The sequence below is a fragment of the Trematomus bernacchii genome, unplaced genomic scaffold, assembly GCF_902827165.1.
Source record: "Trematomus bernacchii unplaced genomic scaffold, fTreBer1.1, whole genome shotgun sequence".
NCBI lineage: Eukaryota > Metazoa > Chordata > Actinopteri > Perciformes > Nototheniidae > Trematomus > Trematomus bernacchii.
In genome coordinates, this window is record NW_022987342.1 from 8,332,144 (window position 1) to 8,355,243 (window position 23,100).

At 39.4% G+C, this 23,100-nt stretch overlaps 2 protein-coding genes across 2 annotated transcripts; both read left to right on the top strand.

Moving 5' to 3' along the window:
* Positions 1-3,771: 3,771 nt before the first annotated feature.
* On the top strand, positions 3,772-12,424 carry LOC117483250 (transcription factor Sp6-like). The gene is made up of 2 exons (XM_034131500.1): positions 3,772-3,950; positions 9,154-12,424. The coding sequence occupies exon 2, from the start codon at positions 9,275-9,277 to the stop codon at positions 10,193-10,195; it is 921 nt and encodes a 306-aa protein (XP_033987391.1). The 5' UTR covers positions 3,772-3,950; positions 9,154-9,274; the 3' UTR covers positions 10,196-12,424.
* Positions 12,425-15,058: 2,634 nt separating this feature from the next.
* Positions 15,059-20,048, top strand: cwc25 (CWC25 spliceosome associated protein homolog). The gene is made up of 9 exons (XM_034130658.1): positions 15,059-15,216; positions 16,275-16,447; positions 16,537-16,773; positions 16,867-16,936; positions 17,176-17,321; positions 17,828-17,900; positions 17,988-18,193; positions 19,205-19,372; positions 19,532-20,048. The coding sequence occupies exons 1-9, from the start codon at positions 15,199-15,201 to the stop codon at positions 19,641-19,643; spliced, it is 1,203 nt and encodes a 400-aa protein (XP_033986549.1). The 5' UTR covers positions 15,059-15,198; the 3' UTR covers positions 19,644-20,048.
* Positions 20,049-23,100: the final 3,052 nt, after the last annotated feature.

Genomic DNA, 23,100 nt, shown 5'->3' on the forward strand with positions numbered 1-23,100 from the left:
AATGGAAATGCGCCATAAAGTGAGCCAGTCCTAACGAGGCCCAGCCATACCGAGCGGGGCCGAGCGAGGCCGTGTAGTGGAAACGCGACAATATGTCTGTAAATTAAAGCTACCACCAGGAGACAGGCACATGCATGGGGAAACAGCTAGCTTGGTTTTCAACTTACTTCAGAAGATACCAAAGCCTCTTCTTTAGGACAAAAGTATAATTTAGCTAGCTAGCACAGCTACTTCGCAACTCAAGGAAGAAGTCGTGAAGTGGAGACAGCATAAGATAAGCGCTTGGATTGGGCAGCAGCAGCTCACAGAGGCCCAAAAAGAAAGTAGCAATCTGGATTTTCCAAACTGCATCTATAGCCACACGCCCTGTTACTCTTAGTTCCAAAACATATTTAAGTCAAACATTGACTTTGTGTTTGCTTTCTTGTATGATTGGCGAGATGTAACATGTGTAGGTGGAAGGGTTTGTCATAAGAAAGCAGCACATGGAGGTCAGCAGTGCTGCAGTCATATAAATAGATGCTACTTTACCACATTGACATTCAAAGGGAGTTTTGCTGGATTGATGACAAGAGTAAATGCCAGTACTTCAGGAAAAGCCTCCTTGCAAGCAAGTTTAAAGAACCACAAACATTTTCATGTACACAGCATAAACTCTTATACAGAAAAAGATGTGAGCAGTGACAGACATACAAAAAAACGAGCTATCTAAACACATCTAAATCATTAGGAGAATTTGTAAGCCCCTACACGGATTTGCACTGTAATTAAATGTTATTAAGTCTCTTTCTGATTGTGCTACATTGTATTCACGAGGAAATATGCTTGACTATTTAAAGATGTGTGTAAACACCATTTAGTCGTGGTGTGTGGTCTTCAATTCAGTGGCCTGATCTTCCTACAAGTGAAATATGCTGAAAGATATGAGACATTATTATACCAATGTCAGTCTGACAAGCACCAGCGACATATTTAAAATTAAAACTTTCCAGTGGTGGAAAAAGTATTTTTGATCTTTTAATAAGGTAAACATCGTAACACAAGTTATGTATGTTTTACTCACCTTATCATTCTTAAGTATAAATCTAAAAAGAAATTGCACTTCAAATATCAAAAACAAATACTCAATATGCAAAATGGTTCATTTTACAATAATATATGTTTAATTACTGTGTTAGTATTACTGATGCATAAATATCTACAGTACTTTGAGAAAAAAGCTTATTATAATTACTATACATATGCTGGGTAGCTAAATCTATAATATTACATCATCATTTATTTTGAAATGTTATATTAATAAACTGAATACTGAAGCAACTAAAGTTTTTAGATAAATGTACTAGAAAATTGCAATATTCTTTTAAGATGTAGCAGAGTATAAGTTTAAAGTAACAGAACATGGAAATACTTAAGTAAAGTTCCTCAAAATTGTACCTATACATACAGTGCTTGAGCTTTTAGTTAGTGTCCACCATGGTGTTTGTAAAGTGCTGTTCCAGAGACGGAGGAGCAGAGAGGAAGTGACTCCCGCCGGCCTGTCTGTGGTCTGTGTTTGTCAGTTGATTTGAAGCTGCACCCCCAACATGCTGTGACAGGAAAGGAATTAACTCAGTGAGGAGACAAAATAAAATAAAAAGCCCTCAAAGGAAGATGATGTTAAAAACTATTAAATGCGTGATGCACATTGAAAGCCACAGCAGTCACTTGAACTCTGACATATACCGAGGATTACAAGCTGGGAACTATATTTATTTGGCACTTGTACTAGAAGCCATTTGTAGCAGTTCAATTGTCACGTAAAACACTTTTTTTTTTCTAATGTGAGATGCTGTTCCTCTGAATGGTTCAGGTCGCTCAATAACTGGTACCCTGTTTTCTGCAGAGTAAGAACTCCAGATTTGTGTGTTTTGGCCCGAGCCAAACCACCTCAGGAGTGTCCTCAATCAAAGGATTTCCAGGTCTTAACTCCCTGATCCACAGACTGCACTTCACTGGGCAGGTTACTGCACCGATGCTACAGTAAAGAAAAGTTGATTTGCAACATCACTGCTGTAGCTAACAGTGTCTCATGAGAATAAGATGTATCACATCTTTAGAGTTTGTGTTTATTTAAGGTATTAGCTATAGCTTTAATAATAAAGTCAATCATTTTATTTTATTTTGCATTTTTATTTAAGTGATAGTGTTGAAAGGGGAGAAAGAGGGGAAGACATGCGGCAAAAGGTCCCAGGCTGGATTCGAACCTGGGTCCACCATATGGAGACCTAACACCAATGGGCGTCCAGCTCTACTAACTGAACTACTGCAGCCCAATGACAACTATTGTAATAAATGAAATGAAATAAAACGTAGAAACATTTTCTTAAATATATGTCTATATGTATGTAACGTATGCATTATGCTCTCTACCTCTGAGATTATATATAATATGCTATTATATATATCACATTTTACAAGAGAGACCAGGCCAAGGTCCATACAAAATCACAATACAATAAAACACACAAACAACCACATGCCTTTATTGCAACATTTTATATGATGACATTAAATCCATCAATGGACATCAATGTTTGTTAATTTTAATTTTAGTATTAATTATTCCATACCCTTGATGCAAAGAAGGAAAATGCAGTCTTCCCAAAGTCTTGGATATATTAAACAAATAAAAGAGTGGAATGAAACTTGTGTGAAAGAATAATAATCATGTCGCTGTTAAAACAGAAAACCACAATTTTTCAACAAAATGTCATGGTTTTAGCAGATTGAGCTAGCTCAGTTGTGTGGAGCTACTTACAAAATGCAAAAAGGTGTACTATTGTTTATTGACAAAAATGATTGCCCACAGTATACTAAAGCCAAAACTATTTTGTACGGCACTTACAACAAAAAAGTGTTTATGTTGCTCACAAAACCCTAAATATAAAGTAAAAATTGATAATTGTCAAAACATGTACACTAGAATGTAAGACTTTTTAAAATTGCATATAACCACACGCCTAGGCTACTCTTAGTTCAGACAAGCATTTTCAATAAAAGACCAAAATTAAACTTATATCAATTTAAAAAATGTCACTTGCATTAAAACAGAAAACAAATATTAAGCTATCTTTTTATAGGATTAGACGTAATGGAAGAAGTACTTGTGCAGTGTAAAAGTACTCAATTACTTTATTTTGTATAAGTAAGTAAAAGTACTGCATTCAAAATTGTACTTATGTAAAAGTAAAAAAGTAGTGTAAAAAAATACTTTGAGTACAAAAAGTAAAAGTACACGTTATACAAAAGGGCCCTTTTAAACACCAGATATATTAAGTATTTTAATTACTCTATTAAAATTATAAGTGCATTAATAATGTGTGTTGATTTACATTTTGTATAAATAACCTAAATATTCAAGTAACTTAATATGTCAATGTGTGAAGTAAAAAGAACAATATGTGTTAAAAAAACAGACTGTAGTAAAAGTATAAAGTAGCACAAAATAAAAATAAAATAAAGTACAAGTATGTTTTACTCAAGTACAGTATACTTGAGTAAATGTGCTTAGTTACATTACACCACTGGACTTTACTTCACTATAAGTATATTTTCTGAAGGTCTGAAGACCGTCTCATTGATCCCGGGTTTTAAAGCGAGCCGTGTCCTCACCTCCAGCCGGGGAGGGCGCATCTCCAGGGGGGAGCGGGCCGAGCGGGGGGCGGGGCCTGGAGGCACTGAAGACGCGCAGCCTATCATGAAGTTTCTCACTACTCACCATACTGCTTACCTGTGCGCCAAAACGATCATACTGCCTCACTTCGACCGTCAGCGATGGAGATAATCAGATGAAATATGATGAGGATATTATTCTGTGCACGTTTGTCGACGACGGGAAGAAGAAGAAGCAGAGCTGAGACCACGAGCTGCATTTATTCAGAATAACTCAGCAGCTCCAGCACTAACAGGTAACCTCTCTCTCCCTGCGAGATAAGCGTCTGTTACTGCACTATAAATGAATATATCTCAACATTACATTGCTTTATTAACCATGCTTTGGTTTGACTTGGAGATATAATTAACATATATTTTCCACGAAACCTGCAGTTAAATAAACAGTGGTTTAATGTATTGAAGTACATTTACTCAAGTATTGTACTTAAGTACGATATGAGGTATAGTGCTTTACTTGAGTATTTGTAGTTTATGCTTCTTTATACACCAATGGGCACTACAGTTTGGAAGCCAATATTGTACTTTTTACTCTATGACAAAATGAGTTACAAATTACTTTACAGATTCTGATTTTAAGCTAAAACAAAATATAAATACACTATGATATATCATAACAGTTAAAGATATCCAGCAATAATATATAAAGTCATTGAAAGAAGAAGAAAAAAACTTTTACTTGTAACAAAGTATTTTAACACTGTAGTATTTCTACTTTTACATAAGTAAAATATCTGATTTATCTTACCCCACTGTAAATATATGAAATAACAATATATTGTCAATTGTTTTTTACAACTGAAGTTTAAGATTGCTGGCTGTGGGGTTTGAAGAATGAAGTCAAAGCATTTATTTTGATACAAAAGTTGAAAACATTCATTTGTGTAGATTATAGTAATATAAAGTCGAGGTTTAATATTATAGTTAATATTATATTGACTTGACCTGTAGGTGTGGAGGGTTAGCTCAATGGGATGTAGCCTGGTGTGCCATTTACTCACGTACAAATTATTATGCGGTCTTAAAATCTTAAAAAATATTTCACTTTAAAGCAAATACCACATTATAGGACTCACATTCATATTTATTTTGAAAGAAAGGAAGGAAATCTGTCCATGGTGCTGTTTTTAGAAATTTGCCGTGACTTGTTGATGCTGTTTATTTTAAATTCTGGTTGAATGTAATTGTTTCTCCCATTTGTCACTGTAAAGTATACGGCCATATCATGTGTATATGTTCCCTGTAGGAATAACCCCAAGGGACCCAGTGAAGATTTTGAATTCAAATTATTATTTAAAGTGCACAGGATACGATTTATGGGATTTATTGTTAATAATCAATAGTTTGAATTATTTATCTTTGTATAGAAAAAGGTTTTATTGAAAACGATTCCATGGCGTGACAGTGACGATTGACCAAGTGCAAGACTTAATAAGACATGTGTATATATAGTGGTGGAAGAGTTCAAATAATTTACTGTAGGGAAAGTAGCAATACCACAAAGTCAAATACAAGTCATATTTTAAAAGTTTGACTGAGTTCAATCATAGAACTAACTATATGGGATGAGAGGACAACACATTCAAGTACAGATATGTAGAATGGGATGTCGGTGTTATATTGTCATAGTATTGGATTATTATTATTGATAATTCAATCTGTAAATGGATTCTAAAGGTTGTCATTTGTCAAGGTAAAGCACATTTTGACTAATGTTGGGTAGTTTAACCTAAAACAGTTCACGTTTTTATCAACCGATTGGATGTTTGTATGTGAAATGTTATTCTACAATGAAAAGTATTATAATACACATAATGTTTAAAATAGAATACAGATTAAAATGGACATTTTTAAACTAAAGGTAAGTACATATACATTAAAACTGCACAGAAAAAGTAATATTCTTAGTAACCATTGTATATACTGTACATATCACATTATGTCACATTTTGTACATCTTATTCAACATAACATTCTGTCTTTGTGTTTGTTTTTTAATCTTTGTCTCCATTTAAACATAAATACTTAAACAAGCACATCAAATAGTATTGTGAAAAAATCCTGTTGAAACACGACAGTGTGTGTTTGTACGCTTTTGAATTTTTAAGTGGAAATTAGGTGCAAACTTGATCAAAAATACACTTGTACTTGATTTATGTTGGTTTACAAATGAAGGCTCTGAAAATGTCAGTTCTCTCTTGCAGTTTGTTTACTCAGAAAAGAGACAAGGAAACAAAGAGGCTCCTTAAAGATGTCCCAACAACTGCAGTACATATTTCAGTGAGATGCAGTAAAATGCATTCTACGCAATTATGTTCAGTGATTTATAGTGTCACACAGACACTCTAAATCACTGAACATGTCAAACTGTCATCCATATCTAAGCTATCTTGGAACCAATTAGACCAGATCAGCCTTCCACTTCCAGCTCTGTGTCTCACTAACCTTACCTCCACCCAGGTGTGCAGATTACCTTTTCAAATCAAGCATAGCGTTCTAATAGAAACTCTGTTTAAAGGCCCCTAACTATTGCACTCACCAGGTTTTGAATAACTGTTGTGCAAGCTGACTTTGATCTTTACACAAGTTCTTCAAGTTTAACATTTTGTTGTGATGTCAAGCATTTCCAGGCTCAACATTTTTTTTTCCATCGTGGTACACTCTGACAACTGACCTGACCCCGGTCGAATTGATCTGCTCCACTCCCTTTATCTGTTTCTTCTAGCAGGTTCAAACAAACTACTTGTAAAAGCCACTTGACCCTAAATGCTTTGTTTGGAACGTCCCGAGACAGTCAGTGATACTTTTGTAACTGTTAGTCTACGTCTGGGATGATAAAGGATGGCATTTTTTGAATGGCAGAATAAATTAAAAAAAGTAATCCCGAAACTATTCTGGAAATAAGGCCTCAAAATTCAAACGAGCAGATTATCAGTCTTGAAAATCCCAATTATTAGCTTTCAAATCAGAAGAAAAAAGTCTGGAAGTTTATTAAAACTCAGGAAAAGATAGATAGATCGATAGGTACTTTATTTATCCCAAGTTGAGAAATTGTTATGTCACAGCATTGACAATCTACAAGAATTACAAAAAGACTTAAAGGTGGGGTAGGTAATTTTGGAGAAACCAGCTCGAGTGCGCTAGAATTTGAAAATACACAGCCGGAAAAAATCTGCCACTTCCTTACAGAGCCCCTCCTCCAACACACACGAACGCGCACATGACCAATGAGGGCACGAGATAAGTCTGTGCACAGATGGAAGGCTGACAGGCAGGTAGGCCATCCAGTTATTTTAGCCGGGCCGGCTAAAATGATTGGTCGTGCTTTTTACAGTACCACGGCTTCCACAGATGACATTTCTTTATGGATTTTTTGTCAAAGCACTTAATATATTCATTGCTATCGGGATGTTAAGAGCATTCCATGGAATATAACAAAAAGTGTATCTCAAGCCGGTTTCTCAAACTTACCTACCCCACCTTTAAGAATAGAATAAAATACAAATAAAACATTCAGAGTCGTATCCAAACACTATCTTATATACCAATCTATTTAACATAGAAAGTGTACAGTGGCTTGAAATTCAAAGTAAAATATATCCTGTGAGGTAGTGTTAGGCTGCGATGTGTATGTGCCTCACTTGTTGAAGTGTTTTAAGAAATCTAGAGAAGAGTTTGTTCCCTGTCTGCGCCTCTTCCCTATGGCAGACCTATAAAGCGGGGCCGTGCTGGGTCTTGGTCGGGCAGGTTTTATGACCAGAGCTCTGTCATTGCTCTGTACCATCCTCCTCCTCAAGGGCTGCCCTCCCCCTGGGGCCCCCTCTATGCCAGCTGTTTCCCTCAGGAGCTCCTGGCGCTCCCAGCACTTTGGCGAGCGGAGGCGGATGCTGGTGTCTTGGTTTGTTTACGGTTGTGTCAGTAAGAGTGGAGTTGTGGGGACCATTCCGCTGTGCATCCCAGTCACATTCCCAAAAGATTACAGAGCAGCGACTCTGGCTCCAGGCCGGCATGAAATAAATCAGCTTGACCTTTAACACCAGACCTTTCATTAGGGAATTCCAAACTAATTGCTTTACGATTTCATTGCGACCAGAAAGCATCTCTGAGTTGCTTTGACTGAACCTTTGAGAAGGCCGTGTAATGGTCTTGGTTTGGCTGTATTGACTCAACAAATTGGGATTTACTGAGGGGTTCCTTCACTGTCAGTCAGAGTTACACCGCCTGTGTCTACGCTCCACCTGATCAACATATCAGAGAGGATGCATGTCTTCCAATGGAGTTGACCTATTGTCTTTTGGCAACCTTTTGCAGCTTGCTCCATCAGATATGGTTTCACAGCAAGTGATCAAGATTAAGACAGCATAGCTTCAGCCTTCTTTACTGTTTCCTGCTGTAAAGATAATTGTAGATGTTGGAGGATGGGGGTGTGGTGGAAGTCAACAAGATTGTTTGGGGGAGGGACATGTTTGAAACCGAGCACAGGTCTTGTAGGCCGGTAGCTTCTTGTCATGAATTTCCACAGACTTGTCCAACATTACCAAGTTTTATGTCACCTTTGAAATCAGAGCCCCTCCTCATTCTGACTGACGCTGCAGTGGCGTGTACAAACGAACATACCTGGAGCGTGTCGGGGACAGGATGCTGTTTTAGAGCGTGTGCCCATAATTACGTAAATAAAGTATTGTTCTCATGTCATTGTTTCCCTCCCATTCTCAGGCTCCTGAATGCCGTCAGTCTGCAACTGTTGATGCTTTCTGCCGCCAGTGTGTTCGAGGCAGGCCGTTTTACGGGGCTCCTATTGTATCTTGCCTGGAGGCCTGTTGTAAATCATGTGTGATTCATAAAAAACAGGTTCTCCTGTCTGCCAGGTTTCATCTCCACAAACCTCAGAGACGTACAAATAGACTTTGGCCCGCAGCCATACCTCCCTGGAACTTCTTCCTTTACCAAACTGTTCTCCTGTCAACACTCCCCTTCACTCTTGTCCCTGCCCCCCCCCCCCCTCACTGCCTTTGCCTTGCACTGGGCCAATGATGTTGTTTTCTTTGCGCTTGTCTTTGACTGTCCTCCATGGGAAGTACCTGGCAGCGGATGCATGTGGCAGGCTTCTGCCTGGACACGTCTGTCTCCCCCTCTCTCCTGCCTCCTCGGCCACGCAGCGTGAGAACGGCAGTATCCTTGGCAATGAAGGAGGTGTGCTTAGGGTTTAAATGTTGTAGACAGAAGGATTTAGGCCTGAATGTCTGCACTTCTGAAGTTCAGAAACGTTAGATCAGCAAAGGCTGAGTATTTCAAAGTATTTCAGAGTGGGGGAAAATGACCTCAAGGCTTTGAAGTCATTGCATGTAGTTCAGTGAAGCCATTGAGAAAATGCAACACAGTGAGAAGTTGATACCAGATTTGAAGATATAACAGTTTGTCTGTTCTTTCTTTCTGCAGGTTTTTGGACACACCGCCATCTCAACATGTGCTAATCTTCTAAGCATTATCCAAAATATAGTGAACAAGATTTTGAGCCGCCAACCCCATCAACAGTCTAGCACCTTGCCCAGCTTCCCTCATGGCCCACCCTTACGAGCCTTGGTTGCGGACAGCACCCCCAAGTGGCAGCTCAGAAGACATGAACATCCCCTCCTGGTGGGAACTCCACAGGGACGTCCAAACAGGGAGCTGGATTGACCTGCAGACGGGGCAGAATGTCGGCTTGCCTTCAGTAAATCCTGGGAGCTCCATGGGGTTGCAGCACTCTTTAGGGCCCTACGGATCCGACCCACAGCTGTGCAACCTGCCTCCATCTCAACTCGCTCCAGCCTCGCACTCATCCCACCTCTTCTCTCAGGATGGCTTCAAGATGGAGCCAATGGCCCCTGAAATGCTGCAACAAGAAGCGTACTCCCTGGAGGAACCGCAGGAGAACGCTGTCTCCGCCCGGCCCAAGCCTCAGCGCCGCTCCTCCTCCAGAGGCGGGGGCCAGACTGCGTGTCGCTGCCCTAACTGCGTGCATGCTGAACAGCTGGGCCAGAGCACGGATGACAGCAGGAGGAAGCACATGCACAACTGCCACATCCCCGGCTGCGGCAAAGCCTACGCCAAGACCTCGCATCTGAAGGCTCACCTGCGATGGCACAGTGGGGACCGGCCCTTCGTCTGCAACTGGCTCTTCTGCGGCAAGAGATTCACACGCTCTGATGAACTGCAGCGCCACCTTCAGACGCACACCGGTGCTAAGAAGTTCAGCTGCGCATTATGCCCCAGAGTGTTCATGCGCAATGACCACCTGGCCAAACACATGCGCACACACGAGTCCCCGCCAGGACACGGGGAGGAGAGGGTGAATGGAGACGGGAGGATGGATAAAGGCTTCGATACACCCACCCCTCCTCAGTCTTCCTCAAACGTGTCCGACAACACAGAGCCACCACTGAAGCTGAAATGTGAGACGGACCCCTCAGTCTCCAGCGTGACAGGGCAGTCTGGGTAATTTCATCACTTTCTGAGGCATTTTTTGCAGTTAAGGGTTAACATTTTTTTCCCTCTTTATCATAGAGTTGTCTTGGTTTTACAATAGAATAGAAAGTAGAAAAAAGGTTTGGACAAACTTTCACTGATGGAAGTCTGATGGGAGAGAAAGTGTTTCTTGTGTATCTATCAACTAGGCAAACTCTGATAGTATAAATGTTTTAGCACACAGAAAAACTGTAATTTATTCATAGTATAATTGACTGATTCTGTGGATTCAAGTGAAAGGTGGCTAAGGAGGCGATCAAGCTGAAGCTGCAGCTTGTTGCTGGACTTCTGTTGCTGCTAGAGCTTCTGCTACCAGTAGACCAAAGATTAACTGAAGGTAGCAACTTGTTTACAATGAAATTAATCAAATGTATTGCTGGAGGTGTTGGAGAAATGTTTGTCTCCAACACAGTTTAATACACTAATGTCAAAGGTAGCATGCTTTTGAACGGAGAAAAGAGACAGTTTTTTGTTTAAGTGGTGTGTATCCTTCTGCGCAAGTTGTGATAAGCCACTGGAACATAATACAGCATGTCGTTTTTAAACGGTCAGTTGCCATTTGGATGGTGAAAGTTCATGCGACAGAACTGTGTGTGTGGATGTTGGTATGTAAGTGATTAAATGGTACTTTTACTAAAGTACAACAGACAATAATGCTGTACTATGGCAGCATGCTATAATGTTGGTGAATATATAATATAATATAAAAATGGGAATTGAATGCACTACAAAGGCGTATTTACCAAAAATGTGTGTTTCTGTTGCCACTTCTGGCATAACACTTAATGATGAGAATGTGAACACTGGTCCAGGTTACCAGATGAGAACAACAAGATGTGACAATGATATCAAAAAAGAAAAAAATGTTAAGGAGTCAGACCCACTCAAAGAGCTTAGCGTCATGATCACAAAAAATGGACGTGGAGAGAAATCGATCATATTTGGCATCAACTGGACTCCACAGGGCGGTATGCCAACAGTGCTGTTGCTGAGTTACACTAAGCAGGGTAGTTTACCACACAGTGCCCTGTGCAGGCACAAGATTTAAAGCTGCACCAAACAATGTTTTTATATAACCAATAGATTCAATTACTTGCCCATAGAAAAACATTGTTCCCATTCAACTAAATTACATTGTCATTTTTCTTTTGTGTCCCTGATCACATTTGTTTTAAACGGGCAAATCCAAAGAAACACAGGTCTTTCACCGAGGTATTGTTCGGTTTTCCATCTCCAAACTATACTGTATTCTCACAGCTCTCATCCACGTCAACGTCTTTAAACGGTAAAAATATGTCAATTTTGCATCTACGGTTTTTTCTGCTGCCCCCAAGTGGCCAAAAAAAGATACTGCTTCACAGGTCACAAAGGGTGTAACAGAAAATCCCAAAAGAACTTACCGTGAATTCATGCCTCAAGAGGTTCAGACGTCGTGGAAGGTGGCAGAAGGATTTCCTACTGATCCAGGTGTACCTCATTATGTGGGTTGATACATTTCTTCAAAATACCATCAGCTCGATACCTATTTGCATGTGGGATCAAGCTATAGTCGCAATTATCGACAAACAGTCTGTAAAGGGCTTATCTCTCAACACATTAGATTAAGATCTCTTCATGTGTCTGCAGTTTTTCCATGTTCCACAACTCATTTAACAATCCATTTTTGTAACACGACACCCATTGGATTCTGGATAAGCATGCAGAAAAAGGTTGCTAGCAATCTAGCTAATGAAACAAAATGCAAGAAAACAACAGGCAGAATAATTTGTTAAGGTTAACTTTCATAATCTATATGAATTGATCACTAGTTCTGTAGCGGGCAGTGTGAGCAGCACTATTAGGATGTATGTAACCCATCACAGACATTAGGCTGAGATTTCTTTATATTAGGGGCTTGCATTATTGGAGGCTCAATATTGCTGTATTTATGTATAGAATATACTAAATGGAAGACCATGTTAAACATTAGTCAATTGCTGTGTTTTGACTATTAATAATATGATATTTTGTTGATGTTATTGATAGTCTTTTCTATGTTGGTCAGTAGAGCAAGATGGACACATTTTTTAATTGGTTGCTATAGTAAATGTTTTAGTTGGCTGCAATAAAATAGATTTTAAAACGTTTAATAAGTTAAGTATCATGGTGTAATAACTTGTATTTAATCTATTGTTGTCTTTTAAATAAAAAAAATTATATTCTGTGTCCATGTTGAACTTTTATTTATGGAAGATGTGCTAACTGTCAGTTATTATTTGCTGTTAAATGTTTTATTAATTATGACAACATACAAAACTATTATATTATTATTAGTAGAATTATTAAGAGTAAAGATGAAAGTAGTTTTAGTCAAAGTACTTATAGTCTGGGCTGGATCTACCATATGGGCAACCTGGGCAGGTGCAAAAGGGGCCCTCAGTGACAGTGATTTTGTATTAATCTTTTCTCGATAAGATAATATGGGCTTACAGTTACAGTAAGTCCTATATTAAAAGTGTGATGCTCTCGAAATGTAATAAATTCTTATGACGGAAAACATCTTCTTGCTTTACTACCATATAGTTGATTTTCTTCTTTTGTACTTTTATAGAGTAACCTATGTCCATGTGTGTCTGTTTGGGTGGTAGATTGGTCTATTACAGAGAGTTTTCATTCATTATTTACATTTCATATTGTGTATTCTTGTATACTCTATTGATATACATATATATTTTCGAAAGTACAATTGTCAAACTTGGCTAAGCCCCCAATGTTGCTAGATCCAAGCAACACCCCTGGTTCAGCTGGAGGGAATTAATGAAGTGATCAGTGAAGAAGTATTGATACTGTAAAGCTGTGTGCAGCATTTACTGTAAGAATCACACACAATTATTCTTGGGGACCCATGAGCTGTAAGTATTTATAAAAAGGTTTTTACGTTTCAAACTCATGATTCAGTTGAATCATGTCAACGGTTATCAAGAGAAATGGGAGACCTTTACATTTGAAAAGTTATACAATCCTGTTTCCTCTTTATTATTGTTGTGTATTAAGTGTCAATTGATGGCTGCAACAAAATACGGAGGTAAGAAAGGGAAGAGGTCTGAATACTCTCTGAATTCACTATATTCTTCTGGGACCCGAGGAAAAAAAGTGTCTTCCAATTTCCTTTTTTTTTTGTGATTTCCTATTTAGGGTTAAAAAAATCTTACAATTTAGACTTTTTTAATTTAATTTAATTTTGAATGTCCACTGTAGAGGACATTGGGACCATTTTAGTTTGAAAAGTCGGCCAAAATTAACAGATAGACTATGTAACGTATTATGGTTATAGAGTGATATTAATACAAGAATAATACACCTTTATTTAAAACATAAATAAGTAATTGATCTGAACATTGCTGTTTATTTGGTCACTAAAAAACTAGTTTGGTTTTTGGTGAATCTTTCCAGATCTTCAAAGACTTTGTAGTCAATGTAGTGGGAAAAGTACCTTATTGACTCCAGTCGACTCGGCACGGGTTGTAGGGTCATCTTGACTAGTTTTATGGATGTGGTCTCCATTTGACCATGCTCATAGAAACAAACTTGGCCTTCCTGAGGCAATTCTCATTTTTCATGGCTCCACTTAAAATAAAAAAAACAATAAGACATACGTGCTACTCTTGGCCCACAGAGGGCCATGTCTTTCCAGCTCGTCCCTATCTGTCTCTATGTCTGTATCTGTGCGCTCATGGAGCCTCCTGCATCTTTCCCACCCTTCTTCTTGACCCTATTCTATCCCAGGTGTGAAATCCTCATCTCTCTCATCATCCGAGAGCTCCAAATCTGAATCTCCCTTAACTATCTGGTACAGAAAATGTCTGCTTCAGTTCCGTCTCCTGCAACAATATTGAGTCATTAAGTCCATGAAGACGGTCCTGACGTCCACTAGAATGGACATTTATAAAAGAGCTGTTATTTCAAAACTTGAATTATTTAATTGCTTTCAGAACTAATTATATAGTTCCTCACATGTTAATAAACAAGAACATATATGATTTTCATGGTAAAAATTACAATTATTCAACAATATTTGACTTCTCCTCCTGCTTCTATAAAATGTTGTTTTTGGTATGCCAGCCATTTTGGATGAAAAGAAAGAGGAACTTCCCAGCATGCAATTTTAACCAATGACATATCACTGGAAAGACCAGGATGTCCTCTGTACAGTACATCAGAGATTGATAGAGTAGCTCAAAAGAGTAAAAGGAGATGCATGTAAACAAAATGTCCACTACAGTGGACATTTTCAATGGGCTGGGTCCCAGGAGGATATATCAAAGCATTTATCTTACTTGTTTATTACTGAATGTATTTCACAAGTGGGGCATTGTGTTGGGGGAAAGGCAATAGCTTTTTTTTTATGATATACGTTTTTTTTATTGAAATATTGAATATGTTCACATATTTCATACATCCCACAAAAATTAACTAGAAGGTTAGGTAAGAATTACTCCTTTTAAGCAATTTTCATTCTGAGTTGCGTAACTTGTGTTCATCGTCGAGATGCCGGCTTGAGGTGCTGTTAGAAATTAAAAGTTGCACTAAAACATAAGGATGATGCATACTGAAACCATCTGTTCAATACATTCATGGTAAAAATGATAGGTTTAATACCACAATGTAACAGCTTGTGGTAGTAACAGCTGCTAAATCATCTACACACGTTATATTAACGGAGGTTAAAACTACTTCAAGGGAACGTTATGTCATGGCGTCAATAGTTTATTCAAGACGCCAGAGCTGTAATGCCCGGAGTTTATGCCGGGTACGTAAAAGCACCGCTTGCTGTAACCGGAAAGAGAATGATCCACAACAGGAAATGTACAAAACACATCACACACAAGCCGTGGTGGCTCCATTTTCTAGCTAGCGTTGAACTTGTTTTCTCCAGTTTTGTGGGACAGAATTGTCTATTTCATTTTACTGTTGGATTGAAACGAAGCATTTTTCAAGATGGGGGGAGGCGATTTGGTAAGTATGAGCTATCTAAGCCGCTTTTCTGTTATTAGACCATTAGTACACAATTCCATTGACAATATGGTCATTAAAAGACGGTATACATATTTTACAACATGAGCTAATGTCTACTGGGAATGGGAAAGCGCTTCCTCAGTTCGGCACACTTTCGTTTTAGACAATTCCTGTATTTTAATAGTTTGAAAGTAACGGCTTGTTTTCGTTAGCTTAAGGTCAACTAGCTGGCCGTTAGCTAGATGTAGAGCTGGGAGAAGTACTCAGGTCTTGTACTTGAGTAAAAGTTGAAGTACCAGAGTGTGGAAATACCCTGTAACATGTAAAAGTCCTGCATTCAAAATGTTACTGAAGTAAAAGTACAAAAGTATTAACATCTAAATATACTTAAAGTAGCAAAAGTAAAAGTAGTCATTGTGCAGATTGGTCTATTTCAGAATAATATATATGATATGTTTTATAATGATTGATCATTAAAGTGTTCTCAAAGCTGGTAAAGGTGCAGCTAGTTTGAATGACTTTGTATACTGCAGGGTAGCTTGTGAATTTACTCCAGGTGGAACTAAAGTCTGATTTTAAGACGATCACATCATTCATCCAGATCTGCAAAGTAACTACATTTATTAAATAAATGTAGAGGAGTAAAAGAACACAATGTACCTCTGAACTGTAGTGGGGTAGAAGTACAAAGTAACATACAATTTAAATACTCAAATAAAGTATAAGTCTCTCAAAATTGTACATCATTACAGTACTTGAGTAAATGTAATCAGTTACTTGACACCACTGGCTAGATGTGAGTGTCAACTGTTAAAGTTGAGATTTTCGTTGAAATATTCTGGCACACATTAAATTGATGTGCATACACCCGAAACTGTTATTTTGTAGATTGTATGTTAGCCGTCAGATTTGTATACACATACTGGGTATGTGGAAAGTTTTGGTTAAAAGAGTAAAGTTAAAAATGTTATTAACAAAATCAAGTTTACGCTAAAGCTGGTACATGATCGTTTTTAAAGTAAGAGCTACTAAATGTTGTCCATCTTGTCTTCTGCCAGAACTTGAAAAAGAGCTGGCATCCCCAGACTATGAAAAACATTGAACGTGTTTGGAAAGCTGAACAGAAACATGAGGCCGAGTGCAAGAAGATTGAGGAACTCCAGAAGGAACTGAAAGATGAACGAGCCCGAGAAGAAATAACAAGATTTGCAGAGACAGCCGGATCCATCAAGTGAGTTCTCTGATATTGTAATGAAAGTTATTTTGTGGTTCTCAGAAAATGAGTTTCTGATTAATATATTATTCATTTTCTGATGACAGGAAGAAGGATGATCGGCTGGACTGGATGTACCAGGGCCCCGCCGGCCAGGTGTCCAGAGACGAGTACCTGATGGGACGTGCCATCGACAAGCAGATCACCGACCAATACGAGGAGCCCGAGAGCGGCCCGTCAGCTGAGACCGGCCTCCTGCCCGGCTCCATCTTCAACCCCTCCACTCCCGCCTCTAACCTCGACCTGGCTGCTAAGATCAGGGAAGACCCCCTGTTTGAAATCAGGTAAGTGGGGCCCTTATCTCTGGTCATTTGTTCTGAAAACATGCTACCAGGTGCAAATGTTTCATATAATCATGTTTTGTTGGTTTTCTAAAGGAAACGTGAAGAAGAAAAGAAGAGAGAAGTCTTGAGTAATCCAGTGAAGATGAAGAGAATTAAGGAAATGGTAAAAAAAAAAAGAAAATTGTAATGTATACATATTTTAAGATCTCTTACTGTGATATTTTGACATTTTTCTAACATGCTAACTTTGACAAAATGTTAATAAATAAAAAACTCACTCATATCTGACAAGTTGTTCCTTCCTCTGCAACTTCCAGTAATGATTCTACTAACTTCATTAACAGAAGACAACTTCAGTTTGTATTTTTATATTTTGTAAATGATTGGTTGGTTCTCTCACAGCTGCGCCAGAATCTCGACAAGAAAGACAAGAAGAAGAAGAGGAAGAAGGACAAAAAGGAGAAGAAAGACAAAGAGAGAAAAAAAGAGAAGAAGCATAAGAGAAGGAGTTCTAGTTCAAGCTCAGAGGAGGAGGAGAAAAAACACAGGTATGTGAGGCAGAGGTTGCACTAGACTTTTTCGCTGCCCGTCATTTTGACGGACAGGATCGTAAAATCTCCGTAAAAATCCAGTATTACCCGTCGGTGAACTGTTAGCGCCGTGTTATGCATGCCCACTGCACCTCGCGGGATCGCGCACAGCGTAAAGCAAAAACTCGCAGACATTTCAATGATTTGTACGGCAAAGTTAGGTTTGGAAACGGTATCATTTCCTTTTTGGCGGGCATGCATAACACGGCATAACACCGGAGCCTCGCTGCGGGGAAGCTTTGGCGCTGTTCTGAGTTTGTTCTAATCTGTCAAAGTGACGGACTGCTTTCAGATTTTTCCGTCATTGTTATAAAAAAAAATCGTCATAGACGGAAAATATTCGGTTAACGCGACCTCTGATGTGAGAGGACTGTTGAAAGCTGAAATGAGGGACTTTCACTTTTTTATCAATCAATTAGTGCATAGTGCTTTATTATTTATTATAGTCTTTGATCTGTTTTCAGGTCACATTCCAGAGATGAATCTTCAACAGACACCAAGTCTCGTTCCCATCATGTCCCGGGCTACGGCCTGCAGGTCAGTTAGCAGCAAAGCACTATTTCATATACTACTTTTTACCATGCATTTACAACTCCAGTCATTAATCTGGCTCTTCCCTCTCAGTTGCCGGCTGGCAGACATCACCAGTCCTCCGCTCCCTCCCATCACTCCGGGCGCCGTGAGAGGAGCCGCTCCCGGTCGCCTCACAGGAACAGACAGGAGGGCCACGTCCACTCCTCTTCCTCACACAGAGGCGACAGGAAGGACGAGCCCAAAGCCTCCAGCCAACAGAGAGACCGTTACCAGAGACCGAGGCACCCTGTGGCCAAGTAAGACTTCACAGAGGCTATAGTCCAAATACTGACATCAGAATCAGAATCGGTTTTATTAAGTTTTATTAAGTATTACACGAGAGGAATTTCCTTTGGTAAAAATGGTGCATACAAAGACCTAGAAAGAAGAATACTTCGCAAAAAACAGTACTATTATAAAAACTATTGTAATAAACTAAATATGTGAGAAACTGAGTACAGTAAAATATGACGAATACTGTATTCAAAGTGGAGAGCTGTGCAGATTTAAAACGATGCTCACTATTCTCAGATGAAAGTTTTGAATTGATAATGATAAGGATCAACATCTAATACTGGAGTTTCCGTCCATTATTAGATCTCAAATCTTCTGTCTTTTTACTGCCATGGTATATATCAGCATCTCTATCTTTTTAGATAATATGCAGAATAACTGCTTTGAGTCATTATTCTCAAGTATATTATAAAAATCAGAATATTAGCAATCAGTCTGCACAGCTTTTTGTTTGGTTTTGCAAAGCTACACTACAATATTATAAGTATTAGTATTTGCTCACTTACATTCCAGTGGTGCCTGCGCAAGAATGTTTGTCCCAAAAGAAATCCAAAAGTTAAAATGTATTTAAAGAAATTAATAGATATAATTAAAATGTCACAAAAATATGTATCCAAGCAATTATTCTGCTTCAATCCATATTTGTTGGCATTAAGTGTTTAAATTAACAGTTTTACTTCCAGGTTGCTGCGAACAAAGAGAGTTTATTCTTTAAAAAAAGTAAATCTGATGAAAAAACACTAACTGATTAATCTTTTCCTTTTTTAAATCAGCTGATGCGTCAGACATTCCAATATTTATTTGAAAGCGTCCTTTTATAATGCTAATTCTGACTATGGGTTAGTCAGAGTAACTTTAATAAGGTCTTCAGAAAACATATTTAAATGATCACCTGTTTACAGAGCATTGCCTTATCCCCACCCACACTGAATGCACTCCAGTAATTCCCCCATGTTTCGTTGTGTCTGACGTAGGAAGCTCTCTGCAGAAGAGCTGGAGCACAAGAGGCAGGAGATGATGGACCAGGCCAAGCAGAGGGATGAGGACAGGGAGAATAATGTGAGGAGATACAAGAAGCAAGACGAGCAGGAAAAGCAGCGGGAAAAAAATGTCAAGCGTGACCGGCACGCTGGCTTCATTCAGTAAGTTTCTGAGCAACATTGACACGGAAAATAATCATAGGCTGTGGAAACCTTATCATCTGTCTGTCTTAATCCACATATAATGTCCTGCAGGTGTCTCTTCATTATTTTGCATGCTTGTTTTTTAACTCCAGTAACACTCACCTTTCCTTCTTGCAGTGATATGAAGCTGGAGAGTGCAGCCAGCTCCTCCTTAGAGGACAGAGTGAGGAGGAATATCCACTCCATTCAGAGGACAGCAGCCTCCCTGGACAACTTCATGAGGAGATGAAAACACAATTATTATATGAACTGATTTTTAAGGCTTGGAATATGCCACCCACTCCTTTATCTGTCTCTTCAATGTATTGAACAGGTTTGCTTGTTTTAATGCATTCAGGATTGTGTGATGGGAGTCTGTCAGATACGGGACCATATGGCTCCAGGCTTACTTGGGGCTTTTATTTTGAAAAGTTGTTTCCACAATGGTAACATCATTTATATTTCAGGCTATCATGGCTGATCTGTTCTAGATAGTTTTGTAAAAGCCATTTAGTTAATGTGATCACAACTTTGTGCAGGATATGGTTTTAGATTTTACAGTTTCACAGACCCTGCTTTTATTTTTGAAATATATGGTCATTACTTGGTGTACACCTGTAATAGGCAATTGGAATAAAACATTTCGAAATCTAAATGTTTTTGTTTTTTTTAAGGTAAATTTGCTAAATGAAACATGCCAGGTTCAAATATAAACCTGGCATGCATATTTAAATCAACACCCACTTTATTAATGCACCAGCTCCATATCACAAAACCAAAAATGCCCCTTTTTGGTCGGTGCAAATACAAGATGAGATACAATCTTATTGGGGCCCGAGCACGAGAGCGCGAGGACCCAACGGCGTCCTAGCACGAAGTGCGGGGGGGAACCTATTGTTAGTATTCTGCGCTTTAGACCTGTTTTTGAGGGCTTTAGGACGCTTCAAAAGTTGTGGTTCTCAAAAGAAAATCTTCCTGGGGGAGTATGGACCCCCTAGAGGAGGTGAGGACCCCCCTAGAGGAGGTTAGGTCCGCCCCCCACTTGTAAAAAATAGCACTTTACCCCTGCTTACACCTATATGCCGTGAGCTGATTATCGAGCCTTCATTGTAACGCAGGTGTACTGTGTATGTGCGTGTGGGGAGTGTTGCAGTAGAAATTTCCACTGTAGCGCCCGGTACCTTAATGTACCTTAAAGGGGACCTATCATGCAAAATGCACTTTTGGACGTCTTTTATACATGAATATGTGTCCCCGGTGTTCCAGGGAACTCACCAAGTGTCAGAAAACACAACCCTCTCTATTTTCCTCCATACCCAAATCTCTAAAAACGGGGCTGCAACGGATCTGATAAAAACTGATCCAGATTTGAACACTGTCCTGACGTCAGGACGGTGGCGCTACGGCTATTGGGCCAACTCTCCACCTATCAGGGGAATGTGGGGTTGGGCCACGGCCGGCCATTGCCGCTCGAAAGTGCTGGAGACGCTGTAGTACATATGCCAGGCCTGTAAGTGGCGCTGTAGTGTGCCACAAAAGCAGCGAAGAAGACTTCCCGCCCATAGTTACCATGGTTACCCTTCTGTTTATTCTCCGCTGTGGCTTTTTTTCTCCCTCCCCGAGGCAAGCGTTTGCTCCCGCTGCTTTAATTCAATGCAATCCCTCCCCGTCGAGGCAAGCACTGTAATTCTCTCCGGTTAGTCCACCAGCAGATGACACACACCCACCTCTCCGCCTCTTCCAAGGAACGAGGGGACCGTGCGGCAGAGTTTCAGTTTCAGTTTCTTTCGCCGGTCAAGATGTCCGTTAAAGTTTAAATCTTCCGGACAAAATTAGAAAAGTGCCGGTCAAAGGTCTTCTTTGTTATTTATTGAGCTTTAAAACAAATGAATAACGACTCTATATAATAAAACACGGAGATCTCTTTTTCTCCCCCTCTTTTGACAGCCCAGCAGCTGATCAGAGCACGTCTCCCCTCTCCTGCAGGGGGGCGTGGTCAGCAGAATCAGACCCGTAGACAGCACATAGAGCGAAATGAGGCATGGCTAAAATGCATGATCTGTTAATAATATACCTTATATAGGTATGGCCCTACAATATACCATTTAAATATAGCATGATAGGTCCACTTTAATGAACTGTGGGCTAAGCCCCGAATGATTCCAGGTCCAGGAAACGCCCCTGGGCGGGACTAAGACACGAGGATAGGAGTCGAGGAGGGGAATTAGTGAAATGAGAAAGGGCCCGGGACGACCGGCAGCCCTCCCCAACAGGCGCACAGACGCGAGGGCCCGCTCATCACTGCACGCACGTTTGTGACCGCAGTTTTAATTTAGTGGGAATGCTGACACAGCATTCCAACTATCTGTTATGCTACGCACGAAATTCTTTATTATTCCGCCGGGTTATTTTGCACCACTTCTCCTCCCGCATTGAACATCGCAGAAACTCTGTTCAAACATCAAAACGTTCAGCTCGGTCGGGAATCGATGGCTATTACTTTTATCATTCATAACTTTCATAATTCCAGAGATACATCCCATAATACATCACATTTTTAACATGGAAGTCAATGGAGAAATCTTCAGACTTCAACAATCTTCATGCAACTTCAACTGCTAACTGCTCCTTCAACTGCTAACTGCTCCTTCATACTTTCACTCAGAAACCTCATTCCAACTTTAAAATGTTACACATCTTTCTGACATTATTCGTGTAACACAACTTTTAAATCTGATTCTTACTTTTAGAGATATTAAACATTGTTCAGACCTTGGTAAAGAGGCCTTCTTCAGATTTTAGAGTGTGTGATGTCACAGCTAGAGTGGAGGACAGATTTAATTTTGCCTTCATACTTTCTTTTAAACCTGCCATAATTCCCAAACCCTACATTCCTGAGACAAAATCTTTCATGACAAACGTAGGAAAACATCTCGTAGCTTGAAAGATTAAAAAAAATTAAGCAAAAAAATGCCTCTTGAGGGCATGAAGTGACAAAAACTTTCAACATGTCTCCATTAAACTCCATTGTAAGTTCAGCCTCACCTTTCCCCACCACAGCAGCCGCACACCTTTTGTTAATCTGCCAAAAAGGCCACATTATTAACCCGAAAGTATACAAAAAGTACACTTCAGATGCTCAAGTTCCTTGACATGCTTCACACTTTGAAATGTCACCGATATCTGTTACGGTTCTTCAACAAAACATTCACATGTAACAGGTTTATCTCTCATTCAGAACAATGAAAATGCTCTCCTCTCACTGATCACCATGGAAACCTTTGATCTCTGGACACGTCGTTAGCTCAAATATAAACACCTGTGTCATGGAACACGATGATGTCATAACTCCAATTGACATAATTAGAGCAGCAGACTAATGACGTGGTCATTGGAGTTTAACAGACTGTCTCAGCCTATTATTTTCCGTCTGATGGAGACTTCATACTGACTTCAACATGTTCCACATATTTTAGACATAATTGGTGACGCATGCTTTTAGTTCTAAAGTTTTCTGTTAAAATATTCTGCTGCTTTTTCATGCATTTAGACTTTTATTTTCTTGTTCTTATTTCACATTCAAGTCCCCTCTATTCATGAACCCTTTGAAGTACTCAGCCACACCACTTATGGCGCATTTCCACTACACGGTCGGCCTCGGCCACACTCGGTACGGCTCGGTACGGCTTGGCCGCGTTGGGCCTTAA